At 40.2% G+C, this 24089-nt stretch overlaps 1 protein-coding gene across 2 annotated transcripts in view; it reads left to right on the forward strand.

Annotated features, from left to right (window-relative positions):
• Positions 1 to 24089, forward strand: part of SOBP (sine oculis binding protein homolog) — a 165224-nt gene that overhangs the window by 33553 nt on the left and 107582 nt on the right. For both annotated transcript variants that reach the window (XM_058734867.1, XM_058734868.1), the window contains exon 4: positions 9202 to 9353. In XM_058734867.1, coding sequence (XP_058590850.1) covers positions 9202 to 9353 — 152 coding nt within the window. The remainder of the gene's footprint in view (positions 1 to 9201; positions 9354 to 24089) is intronic.

The raw sequence follows: 24089 nt of genomic DNA on the forward strand, positions 1-24089 counted from the left end.
GGACACTGAAAGCAAAGCAAATGCACTGTTTAACTTTGAGGACACAATTTACTCAAAGAACTCTTTGGACTTTTCCCTGGTCGTCTTTGACTAGAAACACAGGGGGATGAATTCTCTGAAATTTGGATCATTTCTGGATGAGTTACATTCTTACCTTTTGGGAATTGATTACGTCTTCATTTCTACCATCGCTCTATAGGTTCTGAACTTCATTTCCTTTCCTCTGCATCCATCCGTCCATCCATCCATCCATCCATCCATCCATCCATCCATCCATCCATTTATTTATAGTTTAAGCACTGCTATGTGCACAGGCAAGAGACAAGGAGCCTGCTCTCTGGTTGCTTACTGAGGCTCCTAGATATGAAATGAGATTCCAGTTTTTCTGAATTCTGATCTGCCCTGCTGGAATAACATTGTTCAGCACGTCTCTGATGCTGTCATATTCTACTAAGAAACATTCAGGGGCTCCTTATTAGCTGTGGAATAAGGATGAGCCCCCATTCCTTACCCTTGTCAAACATCCTTTAAGGGATTCCTTGTTCAGGCCCCACTGGCACCAATCTAATCTGTTTTTTTTTTTTTTTAAAGTTTATGTATTTATTTTGGGAGAGAGCAGGGGAAGGGCAGAGAGGGAAGGAGAAAGAGTAGGCCCCGCACCATCAGTGTGGAGCCCATCATGGGGCTTGAACTCACGAACTGTGAGACCATGACCTGAGCTGAAACCAGAGTCTGATGCCTAATTGACTGAGCCACCCAAGAGCCCCTAATGTGCTTTCTCTTCTTACAATCTTGGTTAATGGGGCAACTTCAGTTCTCCTCCCCATCACACACTTTTCTTTCTGTTCTTGGAAGCAGGGCCATGTCTTACTCAACTGAGCATTCTTGACCAGTTACCTAGTGCAGGGGCTTGGATGCAGATGTTTAATTCATTCTGGAGTCACATCTTTTAGAAATACACACACACATATGTGTGCATATATATGTATCATATGTACATGTAAAAATTAAAACTTGGCTAGAAAAGTTCCATTAGAAAATTAAAAATTAATTTAAATTCTGTAATTTTTCTGTCATTTTATGTAATACATGTTCATTCCTTTTACTTACTGGAACCAAATTTTAGTTTTTGTATAGAAATTTCGATTTTATTTTGGGGTTAAGTCCTACTCTATTTAGAGAGACATGGACTATTTAAATTCTTGAAATCACTTCATCCAATAAATAAATAAATAAATAAATAAATAAATTCTTGAAATCACTTCAATTTTTCTTTTTTTTTTTTTTTTTTTTTTTAAATTTTTTTTTTTCAACGTTTTTTATTTATTTTTGGGACAGAGAGAGACAGAGCATGAACGGGGGAGGGGCAGAGAGAGAGGGAGACACAGAATCGGAAACAGGCTCCAGGCTCCGAGCCATCAGCCCAGAGCCTGACGCGGGGCTCGAACTCACGGACCGCGAGATCGTGACCTGGCTGAAGTCGGACGCCTAACCGACTGCGCCACCCAGGCGCCCCAACTTCAATTTTTCTAAATGTTTATTTTTGAGAGAGAGAGAGAGAGAGAGAGAGAGAGGGAAACAAAGCTCATTTGGGGGAGGGGCAGAGAGAGAGGGAGACACAGAATCCGAAGCAGGCTCCAGGCTCTGAACTGTCAGCACGGAGCCCGATGCGGCGCTCGAACCCACGAACCGTGAGATCATGACCTGAGCCAAAGTCAGACAATTAACCAACTGAGCCACCCAGATGCCCCTCTTGAAATTACTTCAAATGATTTTATCTCCAAAAGAAAAAAATAGGAATAATTTTAGGGGCGCCTGGGTGGCTCAGTCGGTTGAGCGTCTGACTTCAGCTCAGGTCATGATCTCACGGTTTGTGAGTTTGAGCCCCATGTTGGGCTCTGTGCTGACAGCTCAGAGCCTGGAACCTGCTTCAGATTCTGTGTCTCCCTCTCTCTCTGCCCCTCCCCCACTCATGCTGTGTGTCTGTCTCAGAAATAAATAAACATAAAAAAACAGGGATAATTTTAGGAACCATGAAGAAGCATAGTTGTATGGAAACTCTATCATTTTATTGCACCTATCCTTTTAATGAGAAATAAGTGCAATAAAATTTTATTAACTCAGTCTCTATTATTTTGCAACTTTTGATAGTTCAGTTACCAAGGTGGCAGGAATTTTCAGTTGTTACTATGATACTTTTTAAAAGCGCAAACTTCTTAGGCACTTAGGAAGATCCACCCATGTGTAGATAGTTGATGTAATAATTACAAAGAATTCCCATCTATTAATTACAGAATATCTGGCAGTACAGTGATATATTTGGCAACACCTTGTCACTATTAATTCAAGTTAAGTAATTTTTAAAAAGAATAACTGTAAGTGAAGCTTTTATTAAATGTAATGGCTTTCTTCTTAAATAGTCTGAGTTAGTGAAATTTAACCAATTAACTCGGTTGTGCTTTGTATTCAAAGATAGTGGTTCTGCAGATGTCATCCATGGGAGGGGATGTGATTAAAGAAGCTGGAGCCTGGTCATCCGGACCTCTCCAAGGTGCATATAGGTAGCAGACACCTCCCTTTCTGTATGCCTCTGATTGTCAGTAATTCTAAGGAAGGCTCGTTTCCATGTAGGATGTGCCTACTTTCTATAGTTTTGTCCACACCACACCTCATAGTTAGGGTGGGCACGACTAGGCCTTGAGTGACTGGCCCACGTCACACAGCTGGAAGGGGCCATATTAATATTTTCACCAATGTCCTATCTCTACTCCTGGCACTCTACCATACTGTGTTTCCAATAATAGTGACTTAGGTTTGCAAAGCAGTGTAATCTGTCACTCATTCACTTGAAACAAAAGTCACCCCCTCAAGACTGTAATAAGTGGATCTGCCTCTTGCCTTTCTTTTCCAGAGATCCCTGGCTGGGTGCTCTTCCTCCCACCTCCTTCAACTTCTACTGTTTTAGTTCACACCTAAAGGGCACTCTGAAGATGGTTGCTACACTGTGATTAGACAGTATGTTTTTTTGTCCACTCTTTGCTTTTGCAGCCCTCAGCTTACTCTACCTATATGCCCAGGGCTAGACTTTAGCAAAGTAGGGAATGGCCAGAGGCTTCTTATACCATAGCCTCTCCTATTTCTGCCCTCCACCTCTCTCACTGGAATCTTGTCCTTAGCCCTTCTCTCCACTCTCTGTGAAAACTTGTTCTTCAGAAAGAATCACTCATTTTTTTTTAAAAGAATCATTCATTTTAATGCATAAGTCATTATTGACAAATATATACAGAATTTTATTGCTTTTAGGGAATTTGTGTTTTAATGGGATATATAAAATATATAGCCAAATATATTACCCTCTAATGGTAGAATTTAATTTTAGTGAGCAGTTGTGTCATAATTTTTGAAGCTAGGATATTCTTCTTGGCATCTTTGCAATTACAGATGTAAGTGGTTCCTGTTTCACCCACATGGAAAGTCAATCTTATCCATGTCTTGCTGTGATTTCCCTCCTTTCTAAAGAGAGAGCTAGGAGTATTGTTTGCCTGTGGGTGGAATGACTGCTTCCTCAGATCCAGTATTGGCCCTGTTTCCTTGTTTAAGTGGCACTTGCTGGTGAAAGTGCAGAGACAATGTTTGCAGCAAATCCAAGTCTCATAGTCATAAAGAAATAAAGGCTTGCATTGTGAGCCTTTATTTTTTTAAATCAATCAACAAATATTGATTGAGTAACACTTCAGCTGTCTGCTCAAAGGCATTTTGACCTTTTTGATTTCATTTTCTTTGTGTATGAATGTGTCATGAAGCAGGGTGCTGTGTACGTAGCAGAATCTGTGACAGCGCTTAGTCCTTTTTGCAGAGGGAAGTCTGTGTGGATGGCGTGTAATCTCCACACTTAGAAAGGCTGTGGTCTCGAAAACGTAGTAGTCAAGAGCTTGGGCTCTGGAGTCAGACAGTCTGGTCTTCATCTAGGCTTTGGTGTATACTGGCTCTGTGACTTGGAACAAATTACTTACCTTCTAAACCTCATTTTCCTCATCTGTACAGTGGGGATCATGTTCGCATTTGCTGAGGGAGCAGTGGTTGTGACTAAGTTTAAATGATGAATTTGAAGAACTTTGTACTGTGCCTGCTCCCATTAAATGCTGAATAATGGCTAGCCATGATTCCTAGATTTTTCTGGGTCTCCTTGTATGTTCACTTCTACAATCCAAAGAATTGTACAGAAGCTTCTGTAGGACTCTGTAGAAGCTTTTAAACTGGACTGCCTCAAAGTTTTTGCAGTTGAATTATTCCAAGAAGGGCTGCAAAGAAAGCAAACTTGAGCCCTAGTTTCTTGCCTGCCTTGCAGGCCATGTCTTTGTCTGTGTTCTTTTTTTTTTTTTTTTTTTAATTTAAGTTTATTTTTGAGAGAGACAGAGACAGCATGAGTGGGGGAGGGGCAGAGAGAGAAGGAGACAGAATCTGAAGCAGGCTCCAGGCTCTGAGCTGTCAGCACAGAACCCGACATAGGGCTCGAATACATGAACCCATGAGATCATGACCTGAGCCAAAACCAAGAGTCAGACGCTTAACCGGCTGAGCCACCCAGGCACCCCTATATGTGTTCTTTGTATAGCTACTCTGACAAACAGATTGACAGAGGGCCAACTGTGCCATATTTTCCTTTCGAGTTGTAGAGAATACTCAGGAGTCACATCAGACTGCCTTGCAACTTGTCCCAAATATAATTCAAATATTGAAATGATTATCTGGATGTGTGCATTCCAGGAACTGTTAGAGGAGAGAAACATCACCAGGAAATACTTGATTTTTCCTTCAATCTTAGACTCCCGTGAAAGTTACAAGGGGTGGTAAATCTACAGGTTAATCACTTGGGGTCCAGCATAAGGCCTTCCTGACTTTCTTTGTGTTCTGGTCAGGTAAGCAGGTATGCATGTTCAGAGCCAATTCAAGTGCCCCTAGAATGCCACTGACCAATGGCCATCCTTATTTTTGAAAGTCACCAGATAAGGCAGTTTCTCAAACAACTTCAGCAAGGCATTCCAGAAATGCTTGATCTCATACTTCTCTGCACTATGATAAATAAATACAATTTTTTTTTCAACGTTTTTTATTTATTTTTGGGACAGAGAGAGACAGAGCATGAACGGGGGAGGGGCAGAGAGAGAGGGAGACACAGAATCGGAAACAGGCTCCAGGCTCCGAGCCATCAGCCCAGAGCCCGACGCGGGGCTCGAACTCACAGACCGCGAGATCGTGACCTGGCTGAAGTCGGACGCTTAACCGACTGCGCCACCCAGGCGCCCCGATACAATTTTGATTTCATGTTAGAGTAATTAATCTGAACTTCTCCTTCTGGAATGTAAAATGGAATAATGTTCTATAGCTCTTTGAACATTAGATTGGAAATAAAATGCCCTAAACATTTTGCTTAATTAAATCCTAAAGAGGTGGTACAAACTTTTCATGATTAATAGAAGCATGCATATTTTGACTGATGCATATTTATATGATATTATCATATGAAAATTTTATCATGTTATACAAACTGTTCGCCTCGGGAATGTGACTTAATGCTATAAATATTTTGCATTTGTTGTTGCATTGTTCATTATGAAAAGTACACAGGCTAATGGCTATAAGGAAAGATCTGTTATGCCAGTCTTCTTTGAGGTAATCTCAAGTCTCTAATGGCACAGACGTTAGCCTAAATATAAGATAGGAAGTCAAGTTCTCCCTAGTTTGAAGAAATATTAAAAAAAATTGTTTTTGGTAGCAGATCAAATTAGAAAAGCTAAAATGCTAGGGCCTTCTATTTTGCCAGTGTAAAGCTTGCACATAATTACCAGGTTTCAGATTTTTAAAATGTGGTTGTTGAAGTGAACATATCCCTTTGGTTTTAAGCACTTAAGAAAAGCCCTATTTTCTAGAGGTGCAGTCATACAAATTTAGAATGGGGCACCATCTCATGTCTAGGGGCAGACTTTTGAGCTATGTTTTAGCTGAAAAATTAACTTAGATAATTACAGTTCTTAGTTTCTTAAATATGATGTTAATAAAGATGGCTTTTATAAGACCAGAGTACCTGAGATCTCTGAAAATGTCGTCTCATCTTTGGAGCACTTGCTATTGGTAGCAGTTTGATGACAGAAAAGGAGAAATCCAATGGAATTTTTCCAAAGTGTTTGCCTCTATGAAATGGAATTTTATGAGAAGCGGATGGGAATACTGAATTATTTAACAAGACAGATGCTAGCCACCATTCTAAGAGTTTTCCAACTGCCACATAGAAAACAAAAGTGCACAATTTCTTTTGTCTCATCTTCCCATATTGTTACTTTGTAGTATAAATGATTTATAAAAATCATCTCCCTTAACATTCTACTTTTTGTTTATGTGTTAGGTCTAGTGTAAGAAAGTGTCCGTGCCTCCTCTTAGAAAATTGACGAGTGGGGCTGCCTGGCTGGGATGGAGGGGGTGGAAGGAAGCCCCAGAGAGACTGTGAGCTGCCCTTTCCCCAGCCACCTTGCTGCACCCCAGCTCATGGAGGCCCTTTGCCCACCTTGTTACCGCTTTGTTCTCTACCATTTTTCGTCTCAGTTTTAGTCCATTATAGTGGGCTATTTTATTTTATTCATATCCATTAAAGATCTAGGAGGAAAAATTTTAGGTTTTGTTTCCCAAGCCAGACTGTTTAAAGGAAGGAACCTCAAGGGGAAGCTGATGGTTGTTCTAAAACAGGTCCTTGGGAAGTGGGGTCTCCTTTTTGAACTCTGAGGCCAAATAATTTCCCCCATAAAATGCTTTTTTCCTTACAGATTTCACCAGAATCAAACTTACTGCCAATGGATCACTTGGGAGAGTTCTGCTATATCATCTTCTTTTTTAGGACTTTAAGATTTTAAAGCAGCTAATCGAGAAGAATAGAAACTCGCAGTTCAAATTAGTTTAGTAATGACAGATAATTATTTTTAAAATGTACTATTTCTAATCTAATTTAAAAAATCTCCTCCATACTCTGAGATAAATTGTTCAGTCTAAATTCAGATAAATTTGTGTCTATGACATTTCATGTCTATAGACATTTCATGTAAAATGTCTATATGTAAACAGATACCGTATTAGAAACCATATAAAATATAAACAAAGCTTTCTTGAATAGAACAAACTGTTAAATGCAGTAATTGTATGACATTTGAATTCATGTTATGTCTCCATTTAAAGAAAGTTATGTTATCAAAAATGTTTGGCTCATATCAAAGGTCATTTTTACACTGTCTTATTTGATAACTAACAATAGATCACGTTCTGTAATTTGTGGGAAAAAAAGTGGTCATTAAAATGACAATATTTATTCCATTAAGGTAAATAAAATGCTGTGCGTAGTTCTGAGTGATGATACTCAGGGGGAAAAGAGCCGTATCACTGCACTACAAATTAGTTTGCTTCTAATTTTGCAGGCTGATGACCACACTGCCTCAAACCAATCTTTTCCCTGGAAATGGAATGATTGCATGACAGACTCTATGAACCATGAATATGTCAACAACTCATGGACCAGGCCTTGCCTAGCAATTAGTCTTTGGGGGATTTTATTCAGAAATCAGACAACCCTATACCAGAGCTTGTTGGGGATTTTGTGATTACCATTCATGTCGGGAGCATGAGTCTGGGATAGTAAAAAAAAAAAAAAATCCGTAAAGGAAGAAAAAATGTGGCTAATAGTGGCAGTCATATGTACACACATTGTCAATGGGGAGGACCAGAAAACTCAAGATATAGCAAAAGCCCCCCTAGGAGGCAGCAAGAAAATATTTCTTAGACTTATTTTTTTTCTTATTATTATATTTAATATTTATTTTTGGGAGAGAGACCGAGCGTGAGCAGGGGAGGGACAGAGAGAGGGAGACACAGACTCCGAAGCAGGCTCCAGGCTCTGAGCTGTCAGCACAGAGCCTGACACAGAGCTTGAACGCATGAACCATGAGATCGTGACCTGAGCCAAAGTCGGACGCTCTACCCACTGAGCCACCCAGGCGCCCCAAAAATATTTCTTAGACTTCTCATTAAAGTCTCCTTTTATTCCCCCCAAACAGGCCAGTATTTCTCAGACTTCAGTCATTTGAATATCACCATCACGTTTTTGTTGTAACTCTTATCACCTGCATTATGATTTACTCAATGCATTTTATTAACTGACTCACTTTTTAAAAAGCCTGTCTTTGTTTTGAGCAGTCATATTGGTGATAGCATGGGCTTGTCTTGCTAGTTAAATTTGTTTTCTTCTCTCACAAAGGAAAAGATACACAGTATTTTAATTGTTGAAAATATTTGCATACCACTTACCATCATTCTGAGCATCTCCATGACACGGGTGGCAGGGCCCACAGGAGCTGCAAGGACCACCAGTCTAGCTGAGAATCATCTTTGTGGCTGTGTGACCTCAGGTCTCATGGCTGACACCTCCATTACCATCCCTTCTTCCTAGGACACGAGCTACATCACGTGGAAAGAATTTAAATCAGGCCTGTGCCTCCCTGAGGACACCCATGCAGGAAGGTTTTGTCGTAGGAGACTGCTGAGTGAGCCAGGCTAGTGTCTTTTCATCAGCAGAATCTGGCCACTCACCTCCTTCCTTTTTTGACTAGCCACATCACTTGGGAATCATTATATTGCAAGGGTAAATAACACCCTATATCATGTAACAGTAATAAGGAACATGCCAAGATTGAGCCTGGTTCCTGGCTATCAAGGTTCACACTGGGGCCTCACATCTGTAGGTTAGCACTGGCTGTCCCACCTAGTGTGGATCCTGTAGGCTTTCAGCAGTACCTTTGAAGAAACGGGTCATTTTACAAGCTTCATTAGTACTGAGCCTGCTTTAAGCAGGTAGAATATGCATTTTTAGCAGGCTAAGACGTCTTAGGAACCCTCCTTGCTGTGCATTCATGCTCTGTGCTCTGGATTTTAAGTAAATGATTAAATGGTGTCTTTTGGAAACTTAGGAGCCCCCCCCCCAAAAAAAAAGCAAGCACTGAGTCCTCCTATCAAGAGCTGGCTATCCTACCTTTGAGGTCAGAGCGTGGTGAGGCGTAGAAGTTAAAATTAGACTTCAAGTAGCTCTGTCAGGTTGAGGGTGTGTCTAAGTTTGAAGGGATGTTTGCTTCTGATATGAACATTTTTCTTATACTTTTATTATAGAAGATGATGTGTCAAATGTACAAATAATGTGTGCCTGGTGCCAGAAAGTGGGAATCAAGCGCTATTCCCTGAGTATGGGAAGTGAGGTGAAAAGCTTCTGCAGCGAGAAGTGCTTTGCGGCCTGCCGACGAGCCTACTTCAAGAGAAATAAGGTAAGAGCACGTAGAGAGAGGCGGCTCTGCAGGCCTCGCCAGCCCACGTGCGCATGTGCCTCTTAGCTTCTAGCTGAAAACACTGTGCACATTTTTCTTTTATTTTTTCTGTTTTGTCTGTTCTCCTTTTCTGCCATACTTAACCTTTTGGAATAAGGAATCAACCCCCTTCCAATGTGTAACCTGTTCTTCAGTTCCTCTGTTTTGATGTTTGAATTCTGAGAGGGTGACTGAGAATCTGATGAGGAGGGACACGGTGATCACAGCTGTCATCCTAAGTGACAGTGTCTCTCCAGCAGTAGAATCTATAGACTAGAGTCCATGAAAGATAAGTGGTAGCGATTCCTTATAAAGGCTGAGAAACTAGCCACAGAAGTGTGGCCAGAAAGCTTTAGGCCACACAGTTTAATATTTGTACCCAATGGTAATATTGCTCTGGCTCTTTCTAAAACCTGATTCGCAAATTCTAATCAAGAAAAACGTCAAGTCTCTCTTGACACCTTATATTCAAGTTGATTGATATTGAGAAAAGTGAAATAATGAATACCTGAACCAGCATTGCTCACACAGCCAAGCATTTCTGAGCAGCATGGTGGGTGAACACAGGAACAGCCATAGTTACCGGTTTTTGTTTTGTTTTGTTTTAAGACATCTTAGATCTGAAAATATCCTTAAAGAATAGTATTAGCCACCATTGATGAGAAGTGGAATGCATGTTTTTACAATCTCACACACACATACACACACAGCTAGTTTCTTAATCTTTAAAGAACCGCTGTAGCATTTCGCCACCAATTACTGAAGTCAATTGCTAGTTCTTGATTATTTTTCATTGATCTGTAAGGCTACCTTAATTCATAAAATTGTCCACTTTTTTCTAAGCATTTCCATTTCCATAATACAAGATCACGATCTGTCTTTTCTTGAAGCAAACAATTATTATTTTTTTAAGTCTGATATTTGCAATCCTGAAATGCTAATCTTGGGTTCACTGAATTGCAAGAAGCACCGTTGCAGCAAATTATCTCCTGCAAATTTGGGTCACATCATTCTGCCAAAAAACATAATGCTGAAAGAATTAGGCTGCAGGATTCAGCGGGGTGGAATTTTAGTAGCAGTCTCTAAGAATTAGGCTCATAATCTTCACTGGAACAGGGAGGCAAGTAAGGAAATTGTTTGGAATTCTTTTGGGACAGTCAACAGTCGAGTTCATTTTCCCTTGGGAGGGGCCAGTGAGACTCCAGAGGAGGGTGGCTAGAGCCTTGCATGAGACACGTTTTGTTTTAATATAGGAGGATTAAAATGATCTCTGAGACCCTGGGGCTCCTGTTCTGAGCGCTGAGCACTGGGGTAACAATCACAGGAGTGGACCCAGTGCTTTCATCTTCAAAGCCCTACTTACCACAACAAAATACTTTGCACTCCATCCCAGAAGATGGCTAGAGAACAGGATTTTTTGTCTTTCTATGATTCTGAAGGATTATGGGTCTGGATCTTGATGGACCGCCTGTAGCGAGCAAAATCAAGCAAGATGAATTTGTCACAATTCTGGCGATACATGTTACATTTTGCAAAGCTGTTTTGCTTTAGTAAGCCTTTAAAATAGCCCAGAATACCAAATTTGTACATATAATACCATATATAAAAATTTATGTTATTAAAAAATAACATGTAATATTCCATCGTTATAAAGTTTAAGGTCAAACTGAATTTAAACTTCCGTAGCATACTGTTTTAAAAATATGGATAACTGGGAGCCGAGATAAGAATTAGTATTTGGAATACTTACAGCAGGTGAAATCAGCAGGGGGAGGGGGACCATTACCTTTCACTTCCTGCAGGGAGTTATTGGGGTAGGTCTTTGAACATTCTGCAAAAGCTGGGAGTCACAGTGGCTTGAAGTTTAGCCAGTGACTTTGACAGCTGATCCCAGCAGCCCATTAGTGTATATACAATACCTGTCTTCTCTGTGATCTTTGTGCTTATTTATATATTCCAAAGCTCTGCCACCCTATACCTTCTCATTTTTCAAATAGGGGAATAGACTGGTCACATTGCTTGCTGGATTCCTTTTTTTTTTTTTAATTTTAAGAGTGTTATCTCTGCAACAATATCCTATTGTATTACAATAAACATGTACAGCTGCTGCATTTCTGTTAACTGATAGGATTTTGTGGTCATTTCATTTAGGGCTTGGGTTTCCTAATGGATTGTATTCGATACCAGTCTCCATCCTGCCATTTCTAAGAATAAGCCCCAGGGTGTTCCTCACTGAAGAAAATAGCAAATAGCTACTTCTTTTCTTGTGTCATTTAACAGAGTCTTTAGTCCTCATTATTAAAATTGTGGACTTTCTTAATCTTAGAAAAATGGCAAAATTCTTCCCATTCTGACATAGAAGATTTTCTGGCTGAATTCTACACTAAATTTTAAATATTCAGAAGTGGATGGAAAGCAGTGTGAATAATATGTGTGTAGAAGAGAAATTTGCCTTAGATATAATGTAGGTTTAAAAAAACATGTAAAGTTAACTATGCTGTAAATTATGCTTTATAATGACATCCCGCTTCTTGGTGGATAGCATGCTGGGATCTAAAAATGGCCTCTAAGTTGAACCCAAATTGCATGCATAACTTTACAAAGAAAAATCCTAGTAGAAAAGGTAGCTAATTAGGAGCAGTATTCAGCTGACCTCTGTTTTGTGTCTGAGCAGCACCTGCATTTGTGAATGTAAATTGGACAGCTGTGCCTGTGGCTCCCCTGCTCTCCTCTTCACAAATGCTTGGGTATGGAGGCAGGAATTGATTCGCTGCTAAAAACAAGCACAAAAATAGCCCAACTCTCAAAATGAAGGCCCACTGAAAATTGGCTCTTTAAATTTCATTTGCTCCTCCACCCTTCCTTTCTCTTTGGGTCTCTACGTCTTTTTGATGGAGTAGGTTAAGAATGTCACATCTGTCTCTCACAAAACTCTGGCCCTAGAAAGGAAGGTGGGGTAGACTGAAGCCAAGTTAACCCTTTATGTCACGTAGTTTATATTTTCAAACCGAACTTAAAATTTTATTTGAAGAGTTGTGTGGATTGCCACACTTATGTAGGCTTTCTTCGAAATGTTTCTGTTAAGAGGGGATTGTGAGTCACAGCTGTGTTCGTTTAAGGAGCCTAACTACTAGCTTATACATTCCAGGGTGTTGGCTCTGAGAAGTGATAGTGTTAATCCATAATTATATTTTGTAGAATCCTTATCCCCAACAGTCTCAATTGCTGGCTCAAAAGGTTTTGAAACAGTGGGTAAGAAAAATACCTTTGTAGTCTATGGGCATTGGCTGAACAATGGTATGTCAATCTCATTACTTGATGCACTAGAGACTTTTCAGGGAACTAAGAGCTTGCTCTTTTCCCAGCCCCTTTTTGAGGCCACGAGTAGAGAAGGACTTGAGAACATTTCTAGCCTAGTGATTCTCCCAGGAGTTGGAAAGTTGCAGAGGTGTCTTAGTAGTTTTGCAAGGGATGCTGAAGGGTTTTGTCTAGCAAATACCAGTTTTACTTTGCACAATAACGGACATTTAAAAATATTCTTTCCTAAGGGAGTAATGCCTTATAATCATGATCCCTTTAAAAACGAGAATAATAAACAAGACCACAAATATAGTCATTTTCAAATAGCCCGTGTTTGGTCTTTTTCCTTCTGCTTGGGAAATATCTTACTGTCTAAACTCACGTCCATTAGGAGATAAATCAAGCAGGAGATGAAAACTCAAGACAAATGGCCAATGCAGGCAGTGTAAATGATTATTTTCTTTCTTTGTTAAGATCCGAAATTTATAGTGTTCTTTATGGATTCCTGACAGTGATACTTTAGTAACAGGCACAATTTGCTAAAAACACCAAAGTTTTGCCTCCTTGTTCTAGTTTTTCCATAACTTGAAACAAGAATAGATGGAAATACTTCTTCAATATCATAACGTTGCTATTCCCCAACAGATCTCAGTGGGAAGAAAGCTGTGTAAATAAGAGATAATAAGGATGCATTAAAAGTAAAAAGATTATATAGACAGAAACAACATTTTGCAAATGATGTCATTAAATTGCTAACAATCATGATAATAATAAGCATTTAATGAGAGGAATATTGCATAATAAAGCATTTATTTCACTTTCAAATGATTTCCCTGAATTCACAGCAATCTCTTCTTAGAAGAGATCTCTTTTGGAAAACCCATCACTAATTAGCATGTACCATCATATTATTTGAAGTTACATTTTATTTAGACTACAATAGCCCCCCTACCCCCAGGAGGAATACCTTCCCAGACCCCCAGTGGATGATTGAAACCATGGATAGTACCAAACCCTATATATACTATGTTTTTACCTATATATACATACCTGTGGTAAAGTTTAATTTATAAATTAGACACAGTAAGAGATTAACAATAATAACTAGTAATGAAATAGAACAGTTATAACAACATACTGTAATAAAACTTTTGTGAATGTGGATTCACTCTCAAAATATCTCTACTGTACTGACCTTTCTTCTGGTGATGCTGTGAGATGTAGGCATTGTCATGTAGCATTAGGGTCCTACTGGTCTTCTGACGATAAATCAGGAAGATCATCTGCTTCCAGTCCACAGTGTGCTATGAATAACTGAAACTATGGAAAGTGAACCATAGATAAGGGAGGCTGCTGTATTGGTATTTTTATTAAACATAAAGATATCTTGGAAAAGATTCTGTTTCAGACTTAATTATCGAACCTACTAGTGCAGAAGAAATGTGGAACAGTTGCCCTGATCATCTACTGATTAACCTGTCTCCTTTGTTCCCTTTAAGCACCGGCAGGATTTAATTTGCAAAATGGCTATCATTCATGAGGGTTTGGGGAAGGACATTAAGAAATTATTTGTAATTAATGTTCTCTGACTGCCTGAAGCTCAGGCCACAGACGTGCTTTTGTCAGGTGCTTGCGAATATTCTTGATCGACAAGTAAATGTGCCAAAGGAGGACCAGGGTTTTTTTCTTACAGATTCACCTTGTTTTTAGGGGAGCCAGTGAACCTTTGGAATGATTGCTTTGGTTCTGCCGTGTCTGCTGGAACTGTGCCACAATCCTGTTGTCCACTGCCTGCATGTAGAGTGGCCGCCTACTGCATGTAGAGTAGGACTTTGGTCTGCAGGCCAGTGGCTGAGTTCCCCTTTCGGTCATGGCAAACAGGGGTGTACCTCAGAAAGCTCTAGGCAAAGAACAACAAACCCAACTGTTTTCTTGTTCTCTGGTATTTTGAAATATGGAATGGAATATTGATGAGCTGCTATAAGTGAGAACCTATGAAAAGGGTATAACAGAGGAGGGGGAAGGTGTTGGCCCTTTGGGGTTCCAGCAGGAGAATTCTGACCAGCCAAGTTAGACGTAGGTCAAAGTACAGTGAAGCCTGGGCTCTTAGAAGAAACCCAGAAACGGGTCCAGGGCAGAGCTTCTGCAGGCTGGGTGGGACACAGTGCCCTAGGAAGCCATCAGAAGCCTTGGGGAGAGGCGTTTGATCTTCATGTTTATCAGAACACTTGAACACCCCTTGAGAAATGCTGGTTTAAGGGATACCTGGAACACAAACAGAATGGGACAAGTGAGTTTCTATTGAAAGGAATAGCACTCTCTTCTAGTTTTTAATGGGCTACATTTTGGAGGTTGTGGGGAAAACAGAGGAATAGTTCTGATCTATTATCCAGAATGGATGTCAACTTCTGAATAACATTTCAGAATATTGTAGACGAAATATGAAGAGATGATTAAAACTCCAAATAGCTTCAAGCCCCAATCTTTGTTCAACATTTGGTTTCAATGAACAGAAGGAAGAAGCGGGGGGGGGGGGGCGCGTTATAGATCTGAATCTGATCACCCAGGGATCAATACACAGGGCTATTGACATATGCTTGAATGTTGATTTTCAGACACAGTCAGTGTCTCGCCAACCTTCTAGTGATAGCTAATGCTATACACTTAAATCAAGTTTTTCTCATCTGAACCACCGGTAATTATCCAATCCATCTCAAAGGCACGCTCTCTTTTAACATTAACCACAGTGTCAGATTGCATCAGCTACATTGTGTTCTGGTGACTGCGGCTGCAGGGTGATGAATGCGTGTGCTTTGAGTTCATAGTCCGGCTGTCTGGTTGGACAGTGGGCAGTTCAGGAAACAAATGATCGGGAAGAGTTCTAGTTATTTGGGATATGCTTTCTCCTTATCGATCCAGTCACTTGTATTGCCAACTTTCTCACCTTGCTGCTAGCCGTGTTCAGGTTTATCAGAGAACAGGCATTTAAAGAATTATCTGGGGCGCCTGGGTGGCGCAGTCGGTTAAGCGTCCGACTTCAGCCAGGTCACGATCTCGCGGTCCGTGAGTTCGAGCCCCGCGTCAGGCTCTGGGCCGATGGCTCGGAGCCTGGAGCCTGCTTCCGATTCTGTGTCTCCCTCTCTCTCTGCCCCACCCCCGTTCATGCTCTGTCTCTCTCTGTCCCAAAAATAAATAAAAAACGTTGAAAAAAAAAAAAAAAAAAAAGAATTATCTAATGGGTCATTTTGATATGCTTCTCCCATTGTAAGCTACATCCAGCACTCTTTGTGCCAGATTTTAAAAGGAAGGTGTCATGAGACCTTATTAATAAAGACCACAGGAGGGAGAAGTTTCTAAGAGTTCTTAGTGCACTATCCAGAGAAACCAAGAAAGAATGATTATGCATTTCCTGGGATTGTAGTTATGCTGTTAATTCAGATGCCTTGTTAAAAATGTTAACTATCCATTGGGGCACCTAGGTGGCTCAGTCGGTTGTGTACAACTCTTGATCTCAGTCTTGATCAGAGTCATGAGTTTGGGCCCCATGTTGGACTCCACACTAGGTGAAAAGCCTACTTAAAAAAAAAAAAAAAAAAAAAAAAGACTGTGGGGCGCCTGCGTGGCTCGGTCAGTCGAGCGTCTGACTTTGGCTCAGGTCATGATCTCGCAGTTCGTGATTTGAGCCCTGCGTCGGGCTCTGTGCTGACAGCTCAGAGCCTGGAGCCTGCTTCGGATTCTGTGTCTCCCTCTCTCTGCCCCTTCGCTGCTCATGCTCTGTCTCTGTCTCTCAAAAATGAATAAACGTTAAAAAAAAATGTTAAGGTAGTACGTTGAATTCAGGATTTTTCTCATACGCTTTTGCAAAGTCTGGTCACAAAACCTAGTACACTCAAGACGGCCATATGCAAGAGATGCAGGCTGTTGTTATTTTTATTTCTCTCCCGTCTTGGTACCTCTGGATAGCTTCTGTACGCATAAGCAAAAGTGTGAACTGGGCAAGCCATGTGTAATTATCTGTTCCTTGAGCTCTTTGTTCATTCTATCACAGATTAGAATGGAGTAAAGAAAAGCTTGTTGTAGATGGCCGGTTAATTTCTGCCCCAGCAGTTCAGGCAGAGAATTGGAAATTCCCTACGTTACAATCCACTCTCAGGGTGGCCATGCACACAGCAGAATCTAATGTCTACTGACAGACTGCCTTCGGAGGTTACAAACGTCAATCTATTGCATTCTCCGTAAATGCAGGCCATGGGCCAGCACTGGGCACTACTACAAGCACAAGAAGGCAGATCAATGGTTTAATGAATCCATAAAAGATGCTTGAACTCTGCTGCAATTTACTGAACACTCTGGTTAAATGAAACTCCTGTAGTCTTTAACAAAGAAAGAGATAATCAATGGCTGGGGATGGAAGCCAATGTCCAGTAATCACAACCTCCCAGAATTTGTGCTGTTGTTTCATTGCTACCAGAGGGTTAGCCAGATCCAGGCTCTAAGGCTTACTGCTTGTATATTAATATTTTCCTTAATGTTTGAGCTGCATTTAACTCAGATGATATAATTGTAGAGTGCTTCTTCTGTAAGGACTATTTTTTTTTAATGTTTATTTATTTTTGAGAGAGAGGGAGAGAGAGACAGACTGTGACCAAGGGAGGGAGGGCAGAGAGAGGAAGACACAGAATCCGAAGCAGGCTCCAGGCTCCGAGCTGTCAGCAGAGAGCCCGATGCGGGGCTCAAACTCACAAACCATGAGATCATGACCTGAGCTGAAGTCGGACGTTTAACTGACTGAGCCACTCAGGCACCCCTGGAAGGACTATTTTTAAAACCTATGGAATATTATGTAAATGACATTTTTTTTAAGTAATAAGATTAAGCTCCAGAATTATATTATTCTAACATGTAGTGTCTTTGTAAGGTATCCCCATGATGAAAAGTAAATAGGGGAATAAAATCCATTCATGATTAAGTCCTCAGAATGTCAAATTACATAGCGTTGGAGAGCCCTGATTAATCCTTCCATGGTAAAATATTCCTCATTAGTTTGCTATGGCTAAGGGTTAACCACTCCTATTATAAATTCAGACATTAATGTATTTTCTGCTTAATTCATCTTCTAATAGAAGAAAATATAGTTAGTAGATAGGAATTTTTTACTTCGAAATGTGCCTTGGAAACATTACACTGATTTATGAGAGGGCTTTGGAGACATGTAGGAGAACTCCTTCATAAATATGTTAAAATGAATTTAAAAGTATTTAACTACGTTTGATTGTAGAAAAACAACTGCTTTGACTTTGAAATGATTATTTTTTTTCCCACAGAGATAGTAGAATTTATAACATAAATCAAAGATTTGCATCTGCTTTTTGTCATACAAATTTAAGCTTTCTTATTGTTTTACTTTCTTGATTAGCTAATTAGCATTATGAGAACTGGATACTACCCCACTAAGTGTATTTTGGGGATTCCGCGGGTAATAGGAATTTTGAGGTGTGACCATTGCCAGCCAGCTTCACAGGTCATTTGCCAAACATTCTAGGATCAAGTGGTGATTTCTACATGGATCCAAATAAGTGATATATTATCTTATAATCTGTTTTGATAGAATAAATTAATATTATCTTAAATAGGGTGAGCAGTTCTAAGACTGCACATCTAATTCTTTGTTATAAGACCAATCTTTGAAGGCCCTGATACTTTCTGTGATCATCTGTAGGATTAAATTTTTTATAAGTTGGAGAAATTTAAATTGCTGCTGTCAAAGGACTTAAGGACACAGAGACCCAGGGGTAGGTAAGATAAAGCTGGGCAAATAGACATTTGTGACAACACAGAAGGGCCTAGAGGGTATTATGCCGAGTGAAACAAGTCAGACAGAGAAAGACAAATACCATATGATTTCATTTATCTGTGGAATCTAAAAAACAAATGAATAAACAAACAAAAAGTGGAATCAGGCCTATACATGCAGAGAACAAACTGATGGTTTCCAGAGGGGAGAGGGGTTGAGGGATGGGCAAAATGGGTGAAGGGGAGTGGGAGATACAGTCTTCCAGTTACGGATTGGATAAGAGGTACAGCATAGGGAATATAGTCAATGGTATTGTAATAGTGTTGTATGGTGAGGGATGGTAGCTACACTTGTGGTGAGCAGAGCATAAAGGTGTAAACTTGTGGAATCCCTGTGTTGTACGTCCGATAAAGGTATAGATATAGACTTGTAGAGTTGCTACCCAAGCTAACATTGTGTGTCAACTACACTTAAAAGAAATACTCAAAACTAACATTGTGTGTCAACTATACTTAGAAAAAAATACAGAGAACAAACTGGTGATGGATCGGGGGGCGGGTAGGGATGGGCAAAATAGGTGAAGGGGATTAAGAAGTACAAACTTCCAGTTATACAATTAAGTCACAGGGATGTAAATTATAGCATAGAGAATATATCGATAATATTGTAATAACTTTGTATGGTGACAGGTGCTAACTAGACTTATGGTGATCATTGCATAATGTATATAAATGTTGAATCTCTATGTTGGACACCTGAAATATAATATTGTGTGTCAAGTATATTTTAATTTAAAAAAAGAAAAAAGAAAAAAGGTAGGGGGGAACCTGGGCAAATACTTAAAGACAAGAGGGATTTGCCTAGCAGGAGACAAGTGCCTCTGTGTTGCTTTTTTTGTTTGCTTTTAGCCAATATTAAAAAAAAAAATTGTTATTTATTCATCCACTTATTTTATTTTTATTATTTTATTTTATTTTATTTTAATTTTTTAAAATTTATTTCTGAGACAGAGAGAGACAGAGCATGAGTGGGAGAGGGGCAGAGAGAGAGGGAGACACAGAATCCAAAGCAGGCTCCAGGCTCTGAGCTGTCAGCACAGAGCCCAACGTGGGTCTCAAGCTCACAAACTGTGAGATCATGACCTGAGCTGAAGTTGGTCGCTCAACTGACTGAGCCACCCAGGTGCCCCAATCCATCCACTTATTTAAAAAAAAAAAGGATATACTGAGTCTCTATAATGTGCTAGGCACTCTTTTGGGTTTGGTGGATACATTATTAAACAAGAGAAAAGTCCTTGCCTTAAAGGAACTTACATTCTGTTCTCTAAGGGAGATAGATAATATACCAGTTAAGAATATGTATGTCTGTAACAGAATTTCAGGTTGTGAGTGACAAATGCTATGAAGAAAAAGCAGGGTGAGGAGATGGATAGTGACGGGGTGCTGTTTTACATCTAGTGGTTACAGAAGACATCCTTGAGGAGGTGATGTGTGGGTAGGGACAGAATGGAGTGATAGGGCTGTCACGAGAAGAGCTTGACGCAGATAGTTTTGGAGAGGAGGGGGAGCAAGTGAAAGGAAGGGAACAGGCTTGGTGTTTTTGAACAGCAGCAAGAAGGCCATATTGTCTAGAGTTGAACGGTCAAGGTGGTTAGGGGCCAGATCATGTAGGGCTCAGAGGTACTAGTTTGGATTTTATTCTAAGTTTGATAGCAGCTGTTGGAAGGTGTTGAGCAGGATGTGTGACATGATCTAATCTTCACTGTTGATTGGATCTCTGTTAAGGAAGTAATACATTTAAGATTCTGGATGTAGAGAGAATTTGGAGAGTAGGAAAGCAATAGCATTCCCATGAAGCTGGGTGTGTCTGGCAACAGAAAACTAGAAGTGTCATATTCACTGAATTATTCACTAGGAGTTATGAAACATTTCCCAGTAGCAAAAAGTGTATTGAACCAGTTTAGGGCTTTCTTTCTTTCTTTCTTTCTTTCTTTCTTTCTTTCTTTCTTTCTTTCTTTCTTTCTTTCTTTTTTTTTTTTTTAAAGTGTGGGAAGAAATGAATCAAGGATGGATATTGTTGGTTAAATGTTCTGACACAGAGACTTTTTTTCTATAGAGTAGAAACCAAGGCTTGGTCACAGACCTATGGCATCCACAGGTATCCACACCCTCATTAGAAGTAGTGTGAAGAAGGGGGGCCTGGGTGGTTCAGTTGGTTAAGCGTCTGACTCTCGGTTTCGGCTCAGGTCATGATCTCATGGCTTCATAGGTTCGAGCCCCTAGCACAGAGTCTGCTTGCGATTCTCTCTCTCCCTCTCTTGCTGCCCCTCCCCCATGCGTGCTGGCTCTGTCTCTCTCAAAATAAATAAACTTAAAAAAAAAAGTAGTAGTGTGAAGGAAAGGTGATGGTAACTTTGAAGGGACCATCTTTGGGTAAAGGAAGTGTTTTGAAGTGTTTTATTCTAAGAGTAGACCTAATTTGGTGATACTTATAGGATGTACCAGGATTTTTAATGCAAGTAACAGAAGACCCAACTCAAACTGGTTGAGACAATAAAAGACATCTTTTATCTGGTGGAATTCAAATCAGATGCCTCAGATAGGTTGATCCTGTAGTGCAGGATCATTCATTTGTTTCTGTCTTTGTACTTTTGTATATGGAGTGTTGGCTATCCTCTGAGGCAAGCTCCCCAGAGGTCATGGAATGGCTGCCAGCAGCAATCCGGCCTATATTGTTTCCTTTTTCATATCTAGTCGAAGACAGAGTGCCTGTGTCCTAGCATTCATTCCAAGCAAGAGTCTTGAAATTCACACTCGTTGTTTATGCTTAGGTCACATGCGCATGCCTGGACTGAGACTATGACCAGAGCAATGGATATTCTGGATTATCTTGAGCCAGTCAGGGCTTTTCTCTGATGTTAGAGTTAGTCTCATTTTCCTCTAAAGGCCATGGGAGGCTGCATGGGGAAGGGTAGCTACCAGAATGAAAATCTGGAAGCTGTTAAAAGAGGGAATGGGTCAGAATGATGGGTGATGGTAGGTGCCAGCAGATGTCCACAAGAGAGAAGGAGAAATGATCTCATGAAATTATGTCATGAGGTTACATTCTGTACATAATGAATAGGTCATGCCCATCTACTCTTATCATGTGGAAGAAGGAATCCGAAATCCAACTACGGATTGAGAGATAAAAATGCAGTTAACATTCATCATAGGACACTTAGATGAACTACTTCTAATCTAGGACCAGCTGCTGGGAAAACCTGATTATTAGGATGTTGACTTTAGTACTAGGACCAAAGTGCTGACTTTTTCTATTCTTTTTGGACTCCAAAGAATGTGTGATTACATAGAACTAAGAGAAAGGGATTGTGGTTATCTGTTAAGATAAGCTTATTTATGAAGAGGAACAATGGTGTATTTAGAGCAGCAGAGAGCACAGTAAGTAGTTTCATTAGTGTGAGTTACCTGGGAGATGCTGGCCAAGGACCATACTAGATATGGGAAGGCAGATATCTGAGACTGCATGAGGCCACTGTTACTCATCAGGAGTTAGCCTGCCCACCCATATATTTAAGCTTTCTCTGTGGCTGAAAACTGTGCCTGGCAAACAGAAGGGAGTGGGGAGTATTCAAACAAATTGTGATTTAGTCTGAGGTTGAATCTGTCAAAGTCAGGTAGCTGAGGATGAGAGAGCTTGAAGGCTACAACTTTCAAGTTACTAATTTGTCTCTTTATTAAATATTTCTTGAGCAGCTACTATGTGGCAGGCGCTGTGCTAGTCATTGGAGTTCTAATAGGTGACAACAAGAACCTGGTTCCTGCCCTCATGAAGTTTACGGCTCAGAGGAAGGCAGACATTGATTTACATAATAACACAAATGTGAAATTTCTGTTGTGGCAAATGCTGTGATAGTGTTGGCATAGTGCTGTGAGAGCCTCTAAAGGGGAGATTTGATTAGTCAGGAGATCTGGAAGCTTCCCTGAGGAGGTAGTGCTTGAACTGAAATCTGAAAGATGCTGAGATAGGAAGGCGGGGAAACAGGGAGGGAAGAGCTTACTGGGATGAGGGCACAGCAGCATGAGTTTGAATCCTGGCCCTGATTTGCTACTTCGCTAACTTCAAATCCTTTTGATGGAATGGAACTTTACCTATAAACAAGAAAACAAACAAATATTCCCTGTATCAATAATGCCATTTATCATTTGTATATTCATTCATTCATTCATTCATTCTACCAACCCTTGGGGATTTGTTGCTTGCTTACTGACTTCTGCCTTCCCTGACTTTTCACTCCGCTTCATGGACTGTAGAGCTAGCACAGTATTCCTAATTTATTTCAGGGAGTATACTGACAGCTTGTAACTCCTGAAGGTAGAAGCATTTTGTAAATGAGTAAACAATAATAAAAATAATAACTGTAAGACCCTAAGTGTTTTTATTATCAGATGTATAAGAAAAGTAACAATAACAACAGAGAAAAGATGGGGTGAAAATACTCTGATTTGAGAGAGGAAAATAATTAATGTCTGACAAATTTCATCGGATAATTGACAATAAAGGGGTAAGTCATTTTTTGGATGGAAAGAACCACAGAAAGGGAACATCCTTCCCCTCATCTCCCTTTAGGTGTGGGAAGAGATGTGGTTTTACTATATATAGAGAGAACTATAGAGCTATGTTAACATTCATGCAAGGGTAGACAGGAAGTTTGGGTGATACATCTCAGGACAGGAGAATGCTTATTGACACTCAGGTCCCCAGACTAGACAACTGTGATAAAATGGAAACAGAACAGCATGTCTGCTGGCACAATGACAGAGGGCAGTTCTCACGGCACAATGGTGTGGCAGGAAAGGAAAGAATTCTCCTCCCTTTCTTTGTATTCTTTGTTTCAGCCTTGTATCTCATTTAATGCCTAGGATCATGATGACAACTCTGTAGAAATGTGGTGATAAATAAATAGGCAGGTAAGTAGTTCAGATTTTATTTTCCTGGGTCTTAACTGGGTGATGGGGACATGGTATTTGAAATGAAAGGTGTCAGCATCACTCTTCAGGATGCCAAATAGAGGAGGTGACCCTTCCCGAGGCTAACCATACCTGCACCCGCCTCAGATGACTGTGAATGAGAACCACGACTCAGTTCAGCTGGAGTCAATGGCCCCCTCTCCAGTTCCAGTAACTTCTAAAAAACCACATTTAGTGACAGTCGTTTCCAAAAGAGGCTGATTTTAAAACTGTGATGAAAATGGCTAACAGCAGGCTGAAGGTTAAAGTAAAAAACTTAAAAACCATAAAATCTGCCTGGAGGCTATTTAAGCAAACTGTTTTAGAGGCACAGATGGTTCATATACCTCTGAGCCAAAAACAAAAAAGTAAAAAGGGGACAGTAAAGCTGGCGTGATTAAGCAGACAAGTATGAAAGTTTTATTAGTACTAAAAAGGCATCCTTTAGAAAAGTGAAAAATCTGTCTCTGGCAACTCGGAAGACATGTTAAAGACCAGTGGGGAATGGAGAGGACACACAGATGACATCTCAGAGAGCAACCAAAGACAGTGAAAACACAAAGCGTGCTTATGTCCACTGGCTATCAGGGGCTG

This window comes from Neofelis nebulosa, chromosome 6, assembly GCF_028018385.1.
Source record: "Neofelis nebulosa isolate mNeoNeb1 chromosome 6, mNeoNeb1.pri, whole genome shotgun sequence".
Classification (NCBI taxonomy): domain Eukaryota; kingdom Metazoa; phylum Chordata; class Mammalia; order Carnivora; family Felidae; genus Neofelis; species Neofelis nebulosa.